This window comes from Diachasmimorpha longicaudata, chromosome 20, assembly GCF_034640455.1.
Source record: "Diachasmimorpha longicaudata isolate KC_UGA_2023 chromosome 20, iyDiaLong2, whole genome shotgun sequence".
NCBI classification, from domain to species: Eukaryota; Metazoa; Arthropoda; class Insecta; order Hymenoptera; family Braconidae; genus Diachasmimorpha; species Diachasmimorpha longicaudata.
In genome coordinates, this window is record NC_087244.1 from 1,946,930 (window position 1) to 1,956,066 (window position 9,137).

Below are 9,137 nucleotides of genomic sequence, written 5' to 3' on the forward strand. Positions count from 1 at the left end.
CTGACGTCTCCTCCTGACGAGGGCCAGGACACGTCACGTGACCCGAATCTCTCTCCTCGACGAGGGCCAGGACGTCATAATTTAATTGTTCCTGCAGATCATATCCAACGATTGATTCATTTTCCACGTGAACACAAGCCTTTCTCTCGTTCTTTTGTAAATAAATTCCTGATAACGTCGAATCATCACGTCAAACCACTCGAACAATAAATTACATTAACTCTATCCCTACTCTGTCACTCGTATAAACAAGCCCCAGTCGTAAACGTATGCAGTTACGTCGTGATCGTTGCAACCGACGGCTCATGACTCACGCGCTTCCGTCGATTAGACTCGTGTTCGTTATCGCTTCGACAATTTTTCGTAATTTATGACATTCTTTGAATCGAATGGATCAACATGACGTCGACGAGTGAGATAATTACCCGAGGGAAATCGAAGCTGTGGCCCCAGTGGCTGGCGGCAGGAACAAGTAGGTAAATCCGTCAGGATCACGTCGACGTCGACGAGCATTGTCTATTGACTTTCACTTTTGCAGTTCATATTCTCGCACTTTTATGCGGAATGGTCGGCGGATGGACATCACCGTACCTCGCGAAACTCACGATGGGAACGGAATCCGTCGTCGTGACGTCTGACGAGGCGTCGTGGATCGCCTCGTTGCTGCACCTGTCGAGACCGATCGGGTCGATCGTCGCAGCTGGAGTTGTTCATAGATTCGGAGCGAAGAACGGAATGTTGATGGCGGGGGTTCCACATGTCGTCGCCTGGTCCTGTTTCCTCATCAAGGAGTCAGTTCCTTGGATTTATGGCTCGAGGGTGTCGGGGGGGTTCGCCATGGGGATGTACCTGAGTACTTTCCCCCTCTACATCGGGGAGATTGGGAATGAGAACATCAGGGGCGCCCTTATTGGGCTCGTGGCTCAGGGCCAGGCCATAGGGTACCTGTTGGGGAACTCCCTGGGGGCTTATCTCAGCATGAGACACTTCGCCATCATCAACTTCGGACTTAGCGTCATGTTTATCGTCAGCTTCTTCTCGTTTCCTGATAGCGCGTATTATCTTGTCAAGAGACACAGGGTTGAGGAGGCGGAGAAGTCGCTGAAGTGGTACAATCGTCGGGGAGATGTCGGGGCGGAGCTGGCAGCTGTCAAGGAATACATCGGACAGCCACAGACGATGACGTTCAGGGAGTCTTTCAGACGATTGTCAACTCCTGTCAATCGAAAGACTTTGGGAATCGTCATTTGTGTTTATTTGTTTATGCAACTGAGCGGAATCTACACGATCGCACCGTATCTTGAGATACTGCTGACGACGTTGGAGATCGATGTTGTCGCACCCTCGGTGGTGGTCATATTGGTGAGTGTCGTTGCTGTCGTCGGGGGACTCATGGCGATTTACACGAACGATCACTTCGGCCGACGGACGATGCTGGCGGTCTCCACCGCTGGCGTCTCCGTTGCTTTTGTAATGATTGGGGTTAATTATCTGTTGATGAGACGCGGTTACGATATATCGAATTTTCAGTGGTTTATCGTCGCCGAGTTTATGATTTTTATTTTCTTTTTGAATATCGGACTGACGAACATTCCCAGTTGTCTTTTGAGTGAACTCTTCTCACCGGAACTTAAGGAAATCGGGTCGTGTATTGCGAATGTCGTCTGCTCGGTGTCCGCATTCGTCGCGACGAAGAGGTTTCAACCGTTACTCGATTCTACGTCGGAGGAATTCGTTTTCTTTTTGCATTCGTTTCTTGTTTTTCTTATGTTTGTTTATACCCTCGCGGTTGTCCCGGAAACGAAGGGGAAGACACTTCAGGAGATCCAGAGCATGTTGACGAAGACGAAGACGTCGGGTGCTGGGACCCAACGTCGACGATCGAGGGAGATCGATTGAGTGTGGATCGTTAAGTTGTTGATGACTGGTTGATTTGTATATAATTAATAAATATTTTGATGTTTTGTCGGTCTTTTGATGATTTATTGAATTTGGAAAATCGTTAAGATGACGATTCTGCGGCGAATAAACGTTTTGGGAGGGGGAGTGACGTCAAAGGGAGGATGGATCGATCGTAGATCGAGGGATTCGAGGAGATCTTCAAGGAAAATGGCGGGGGAATCGTGGAATTGTGAAGTGATGACTCGTTGAAGAAATGACGGATTTCATAACTTTGTTAAACCGTCAAAACAAGTTCTGTTGGCATCAGTTAAACCGTCGGCTGTTACTCATTTGTTATTGACAGATGTAAAGACGTATTTGATGAGAAATTACCGCGGAATTATCCGATTATTCATTAGTTATCGCCGTCTTATCAACCGGTTTTTATTTTCATAGTTTTTCGATTCTCGGATTTCTTATATCGTACGGAATATTTACGTCGGATTTTGTTCCACCGACGATTTTTTGAATCTTAAATAGTAGAACTAGGATCCCCACGAAGGATAATGAGCTCCGTTCATTAGTAATACGTCTCCCAGCCGAAAATGTGAGGAACATAAAAATGCATAGTCCCGACCGGGATTTGAACCCGGGACCTTCCGATTATGAATCGGGTGCTCTTCCAACTGAGCTATCCGGCTCCTAGCCATTTATTCCATTCACTTTTCTTCCCTATATGGAGCACCGCCGTCCTTCATACGGCAAACATTTTTATCATCAAGACGGGAAGTTTATATAGCGTTCCACATTTCTTGTGACGTCAAAGGAAATCGTTGGATAGGATTTTTGGATGAGGTAGGAAGGGGAACAGGATAATTATTTATATAATTTTGCAAGGAAAATTACTGAAAAAATGGATAGTCCAGACCGGGACGAATTAAAAAATTATCTCATGTGTTAACTATCGTCTGGGAGACTACGAACCAACTACCATCGGTTACAAAATACTTCAATTAATCGTTTAACGTCCCCACCAAGTGATAACTTTATTGTTGACACATTCCCACGATGAATTCTCTTAATTATGATAGCGATCCCCTCCTCTGACGACTCGTCACATCGTCTTGGGGCGCCTCGTATCAATTGACTTCTCCATTACGTCAGCAGACTATTCCAACAAATAATCGGTATCACCCCCCCTCTCTCCCCCCTGAAGGGTAACCCCATCAGTCGAGATGTGGAATGCGTCCAGTTGTGCTCGAGATTCATCGAATCGTTGACGTAATCGTCAGCTGCGTCTCATTAAGTCAAATCGTTATGAAGACGATATCGAAGTTGACGAGTGCATCGAGGGGTAAAACCTGGCCTCAATGGCTTGCTGCCATGATAAGTAAGTCTGTTGACAAATGTCAATGGTGTCGGGTCGTTTAACATTTGATTTTCATCTGCAGTTCATGTGCTGTCACTTCTCGTCGGCCTCGTCAGCGGCTGGACGTCACCGTTCCTCGCGAAGTTGACGGGGGGAAGTGAGACGTTGGTCATCTCCAAGGACGAGGCATCCTGGGTAGCTTCACTCTTCAGTGTTACTAGGCCTGTTGGGGCGGTCGTCGCGGCTGTTGTTGTGAACAAGTTCGGGGCGAAATGGGCCGTTTTGGCGAATGGTGTCCCTCACGCCCTTGCGTGGGGGTGTTTTTTCGTTCGGGAATCCGTTACGTCGATCTACGTCTCCAGGTTGTTGAGCGGTTTCGCGGTGGGAATGTACTACAGCACATTTCCGCTATTCATCGGGGAAGTGGCGAGTCCCAGGATCAGGGGGGCCCTGGTGAGCCTCGTCGCTCAGGGACTGGCTATTGGAACTCTTCTGGGGAACGTCCTTGGGGCGTACGTCGGTATGACGACGTTCGCTGGCGTCGGGATTGTCATGACCGCCATCTTCTTCTTCGGGTTCCTCCTCTTCCCGGACAGCCCACACTATCTCGTGAAGGTGAAGAGGGTGGCGGATGCTGAAGCCTCGATGAGGTTTTATAATCGTCGGGAGGACGTGGGGGAGGAGATGGAGGAGCTGAAGAGGTTCGTCGGGAGCCGTCGGGTGTCCACCAGGGAGTCGGTTCGACAACTGGGGACACCCGTGAACAGGAAGATCGTGGGGATGGTCAGCTGTGTTTATGTCTTCATGCAGCTGAGTGGACTCTACACCATCAGTCTGTACATGGAGATCATCCTGACGGATCTCAAGGTCGATGTGGTCCCTCCGGCGGTGATCGTCGTGGCGGTGGGACTCGTGGGGGTGGCCTCCGGGTTGATGTCGATGTACACGAATGATCGCGCTGGTAGGCGGACAATGCTGGCCATCTCCAGCGCTGGAGTCTGTGTCACCTTGTTTCTTCTGGGGGTCAATCAGCTACTCCTGGACCTGGGGTATGACCCGGCTGTCCTCCAGTACCTGACGATCTCTGCGATCGTTTTGTATCAGGTCTTCATGTGCGTCGGGATCATTCCCATCCCCAGTTGTCTCATGAGCGAGATGTTCCCGAGTCAGGTGAAGGAAGTTGGCACCTGCCTCGCTAACGTCACGTCAGCTGTCTTTGCTTTCATCACCAGCAAGAGCTATCAACCTCTGGTGGACGCCACGTCCCAGGTGTTTGTCTTCTGGGCTTATTCCCTGGTGGTTCTCTTCATGTTTGTGTTTACTGTTGTTGTACTGCCGGAGACGAAGGGCAAGTCCCTTCAGGACATCCAGGAGATGATGGGGAAGCCCAGGGGGGATGTCTCGGGGAGGCAGACACCCACCTCGAGGGCTGATCCCTTCGACAACTCAAGGAGAGAATTTCCGAGGCAGATGAAGTGATTGAAATGGTGGAAGGGGTGGGGTGAATGACCCGGAAGCTGGTGATGGTGTCAGTGGTGATAAGACAATCGGGGATACAGTGGGTTGGGGAGGGGTAATTGGGGTGGGGGAGGGGGGGTGGGGTAAATAATGATTATGAGGCAGTTGTTTGTGTGAGACTTCCTCGTTTTTTTTTTTATCATCGTGTTATCGTGGTGTGATGGAGGTTGAGAAGGAGATGACACCGGTGACCTTCGCATTGACGAGTGTCAAAGGTCTTCGGGGTGGGGAAGAGGGAGATCTGGATTTTTGTGGTGGGATTCAATGGAATTTGTGACGTTTAATGGTCGGTATCAGGTGAGGAAACCTTCGTTATCGACCTGGATCAGACCTTGAAGTCATGTCAGGTCGGTAATGAAGGTTCCCGCTGATGGTAAAGAAGTTTCGGGAGAGAAAAATAATAAATTTGTTAAACAAAAATGTGGTTTATTCATTCGGTAGTTGTCGTACCTTCGTAGCGAATACAAAAGTCCGAGGGCGGGGCCCTCAGGGTCGTTTAAGGGATGAGGAGAGGGGGGGGAGTGGTGGCCGTCGGTATTGCAGGGCGAGGTATCACAGAATAATAAATGTTTCGACTGGAAAAATTATTAGGCGACAGTAGATTAATTAATTCAACTCCAGAAGTCCCTAATTATCGAACGTCGGGTGATTACCGGCAGTCGGTAAGTCCCAAAAAAATTGAGGTCAAGGGATTGTTGCGAGTCAATCTCCTCGGGTGAGTCAATCCCTTCGGGATCCAATCGTAATTAATTGATGAGTCAATTAATTACGATTGAATCCCAATCAATCGTCACGTGTTACCCCCACCTCATTTCCTCATCAACATGTTCTGAATCTCCTGCAACGATTTACCCTTCGTCTCCGGCAGCTGTGTCATCGTGAACACCCCCAACAGCATCATCATCAGAGCATAAATATAGTAGACATTGTAATCAATGGAATCAATCATCAATTGATAACTCTGGGTCGTGACGAAGGCGATCAATCCGGAAATAATATTCGCGATGCAGGACGAGTAGCTCTTGATGTTCGGCGCGAATATCTCACTCAGGATCGTGCTGGGGATGGGGACAATCCCCAGGTTGATGAAGCACTCGAGGATGATGACAGACGTGATGATAAACCACTGGAGATGATTTGGATCGTAGCCGGCCTCGAGGAGCCGGTAGTGAAGGGCAATTCCAACGAGACTGACGGCGAGTCCAGTTGCTGATATCGTCAGCACGAGCTTCCGTCCAAAGGTGTCAATCGTGCACATGGCGACCCACCCCCCTGCCAGGCCGATGGTGCTGATGATGATGACAGCCATCGCAGGGTCGATGATCGTCACCCCTCCCTTCTTCAGGATGATCTCCATGTAGAAGCCGACGGTGTAGAGGCCACTCAGCTGCATCAGGACGTACACCATGATGACCTTGAAGAGGGCGATTCTGTTGTGGGGGAGGAGGAACTCAGTCACCAGGTGATTGATCGTCATCGACTGCTTGTCCTTGACGAACTTCTGGAGGGAAGCCAGCTCCACTGGAACGTCGGCGTCACGTTGGTACCATCTGATTGCCGCAGCTGCTTCCTCCATTTTGTCAGTCAACACCAGACGGTGGGATGTCTTCGGGAGCCAGTAGAATGTCATCAGGAACAGAACAGTTACCGATAGCATTGACACCGCGAATGATGGGATTGACATGTAGGCACCTGTCACGTTACCCACGACGTAACCAATCGCCATTCCGTTGGCTATGGTACCAACTAGGGCACCACGAATCCTTGGATTGGAGATCTCACCGATGTAGAGGGGGAATGATATGAAGAACATACCAGTTGCTACTCCACCGATGAATCTTGATGCGTAGAGCCAGCTGACAGTGTCTGCCACTGCTAGACAGACCAAGCTGATCACTTGGACAACTCCGATGTGAAGGGCGGATGTCTTGCTGCCGGTTAACTCAAGATCAACAGCACCAACTAGACCACCAACAGCACGACCGATATTCAGGAGTGATGCCACCCATGATCCTTGGGATTTTGTCATGGGAATTGATGTCCTGGTGTTGTCCAGGAGGATCGCTAGGGATGGAGATGTCCAACCGGTTTCTACACCGCAGACGAACGCCATCATGAAGACTGAAATGTGGTTTTTTGTGAGTCTGGGGGTTGGTGGTGGGGGGGGAAGGGTCGGTTCGATGTTGGGGAGGTCCTTTCGTCTGGTGGTGAGTTGGGGTCGGGGTGGTGGGGGAGTTCAGGTGGATTGGGATTGGGGCCTGAAGGGAGTGAAGGGACTGAAGGGCCTGAAGGGACTGAAGGGCTTGAAGGGCCTGAAGGGACTGAAGGAACTGAAGGGACAGCGAAGATGTTGGGAATTGGAAGGGACTGAAGGGACTGAAGGGACTGAAGGGCCTGAAGGGAAGTTTATATAGCGTTCCACATTTCTTGTGACGTCAAAGGAAATCGGTGGATAGGATTTTGGATGAGGTAGGAAGGGGAACAGGATAATTCTCCATAATTTTGCAAGAAAAATTACTGAAAAAATGGATAGTCCAGACCGGGATTTGAACCCGGGACCTTCCGATTATGCATCGGGTGCTCTCCCAACTGAGCTATCCGGCTCCTAGCCATTTATTCCATTCACTTTTCTTGCCTATATGGAGCACATCTTCAGGCACTGAAGGGCCTGAAGATGTTGGGAAGTGGAAGGGGTGGGTTTAATGAGAATATTTGATTTGATTTCGGGATTAGGGAGGGATTAGTAGGAATGTCTGATTGTGGGACTTAATAAGTCCCCAATTAAGTCTCAAGTCTTTGATTGTGATTTTATTTTGGGAATGATTTGCAAGTTTTTATCGGATTCCTCGACGTTATTTACCTTCAGGACACGTTAAAAATAATAAAGGCCCTTTTAGTCTAGTCCCTCATTTTTTTTAGTCCCCATAAGGCCCCAAATTCCAGTCTTCAAAGTAAATGAGTCTTTTTCGTCGGTCAATAAACCAATTTTCTCGGTCCACAGGCGACTTAAGTCAGTCTTACCCTCGTACAACACCACCCTGGGCCCAAAATGGGCCCAATCCTAAGTCCCAATCCCCCCACTCACTCCAATCAATTTTTTTTTTGTTTTCACGTCTTGTTATGATGTGATTTGCAAGTTCTGGTCGTTCTGTCGTTAATTAAATATATTTGGGACTTATATGGTATCACTTACTTTCAATAGCTGCTATCCATTGGGGCCAGCTGCCACACCTCACTAACATACTCGTCATGTTGAACTCTCGTGATGCCTTAACGACACTGACACCACATAATTTTAACCGAAAAAATCCAAACTCATTGTGACAGTGAACAGTAGTTTCATTAGTGCTCGTTGATTAGATAAAGTCCCATTCAAATAAACGGGACTATCAACTTTGTAAATGAAGACACATTACGAGGTATGTACCCAAGGTATTTACTGATTACATACCCAGACGAGCGTAAATACCCCGGAAACATTCCCCAGTATTAAATAAATCGTCACGTTAATGACGATGACAGTGATCATATGATAAGAGTCATATGTTGATGTGGAAACGATTGGTCGATTGTTAAAGTCATTATGTCTGGGATCGACTTAATCGATTAATGAAGATTTTTTTAAAAATTCCAAACGGTTTGGGGACAGCTTTATGTTCATTAAAGTCGATCGTCGATTGGGCCCTAAATTTCCTGGTGAAATATTATTATTATTGTGCGGTTTTTATTGTGATTATTGTTTGTTGAAGTGGGGAGGAGGTGAGGGGGTGTGACTGGGAATTAATTGATGGGATGGGCCTGCTCTGGAGGGGCCTGATGGGCCTCAGTCGGGGCCTGATGGGGTTGAGGACCGCAGGGAGTCGATTTGAGACTGATTAGGGTGGGGTATGTGGGGTTGATTTGGTTGTGGTCTGTGGGGCCTCATTTTGGGCCTTAATTTGGGCCTCATCGGTTTTGGGCCCGTTGGGGTCCCAATCTGGGGATGATATGGATTTTTTTATGGGGAAAGGGGTGACTGCGGGGTGGGATTAGTAAATGTGTAGTCGGTTTGGGGACTGACTGGCCCAAAACGAGGGGATGACGTCCGAAAATTATTGTAGAATGGGGAGAGAGAGCTTTAGGGGGTGGAAATGTTTAAATATTTTTATATCTAAAAATGTAATTAATTATTTGACTCGTGGGGCTCTTCATGAGGTATCTAATTACGATAATTATAATTATAATTATTATTTTTGTAGGTAATTTAATTAATTAGACATTTTTTTTAGGTGAATCTCCGGTCAAGGTCAGGTTTGTCGGAATTAGGTGACTGGGGGAGGTGGAGGTGATCAGGTTCGCATTTTATTGAACCTCATTATCGTGTTCAAGG

The 9,137-nt window shown here is 48.0% G+C and overlaps 3 protein-coding genes and 1 non-coding gene across 5 annotated transcripts; 2 read left to right on the forward strand and 2 right to left on the reverse strand.

Annotated features, from left to right (window-relative positions):
• Positions 1–55: 55 nt before the first annotated feature.
• LOC135171490 (facilitated trehalose transporter Tret1-like) lies at positions 56–1,964 on the forward strand. Of its 2 annotated transcripts, none has more exons than XM_064138067.1 (2): positions 56–476; positions 539–1,964. In XM_064138067.1, the coding sequence occupies exon 2, from the start codon at positions 565–567 to the stop codon at positions 1,897–1,899; it is 1,335 nt and encodes a 444-aa protein (XP_063994137.1). In that variant the 5' UTR covers positions 56–476; positions 539–564; the 3' UTR covers positions 1,900–1,964. The 2 variants fall into 2 exon arrangements, with proteins under 2 accessions (XP_063994137.1, XP_063994136.1); XM_064138066.1 differs by having other exon boundaries at positions 56–472.
• Positions 1,965–2,508: 544 nt separating this feature from the next.
• Trnam-cau (transfer RNA methionine (anticodon CAU)) lies at positions 2,509–2,582 on the reverse strand. The gene has a single exon. It is a non-coding gene; the product is annotated as a tRNA-Met (tRNA).
• Positions 2,583–3,108: 526 nt separating this feature from the next.
• On the forward strand, positions 3,109–5,188 carry LOC135171488 (facilitated trehalose transporter Tret1-like). The gene is made up of 2 exons (XM_064138063.1): positions 3,109–3,271; positions 3,333–5,188. Exons 1-2 carry the CDS (start codon positions 3,124–3,126, stop codon positions 4,727–4,729), a joined length of 1,545 nt encoding a protein of 514 aa, XP_063994133.1. The 5' UTR covers positions 3,109–3,123; the 3' UTR covers positions 4,730–5,188.
• An 80-nt stretch (positions 5,189–5,268) lies between these two features.
• LOC135171492 (facilitated trehalose transporter Tret1-2 homolog) lies at positions 5,269–8,172 on the reverse strand. The gene is made up of 2 exons (XM_064138070.1): positions 7,962–8,172; positions 5,269–6,889 (listed from the first exon to the last, which is right to left on the reverse strand). The coding sequence occupies exons 1-2, from the start codon at positions 8,017–8,019 to the stop codon at positions 5,577–5,579; spliced, it is 1,371 nt and encodes a 456-aa protein (XP_063994140.1). The 5' UTR covers positions 8,020–8,172; the 3' UTR covers positions 5,269–5,576.
• Positions 8,173–9,137: the final 965 nt, after the last annotated feature.

What these genes read in the sequence shown, in the direction of transcription:
- LOC135171488 (XM_064138063.1), top strand. Translation starts at nt 3,124, where the DNA reads ATGCGTCCAGTTGTGCTCGAGATTCATCGAATCGTTGACGTAATCGTC. An exon ending in ATGGCTTGCTGCCATGATAA is followed by an intron (nt 3,272 to 3,332) that starts GTAAGTCTGTTG and finishes TTTCATCTGCAG; the next exon opens with TTCATGTGCTGTCACTTCTC.
- LOC135171492 (XM_064138070.1), bottom strand. Translation starts at nt 8,019, where the DNA reads ATGACGAGTATGTTAGTGAGGTGTGGCAGCTGGCCCCAATGGATAGCA. An exon ending in ATGGATAGCAGCTATTGAAA is followed by an intron (nt 6,890 to 7,961) that starts GTAAGTGATACC and finishes ACCACATTTCAG; the next exon opens with TCTTCATGATGGCGTTCGTC.
- LOC135171490 (XM_064138066.1), top strand. Translation starts at nt 400, where the DNA reads ATGACGTCGACGAGTGAGATAATTACCCGAGGGAAATCGAAGCTGTGG. An exon ending in GTGGCTGGCGGCAGGAACAA is followed by an intron (nt 473 to 538) that starts GTAGGTAAATCC and finishes TCACTTTTGCAG; the next exon opens with TTCATATTCTCGCACTTTTA.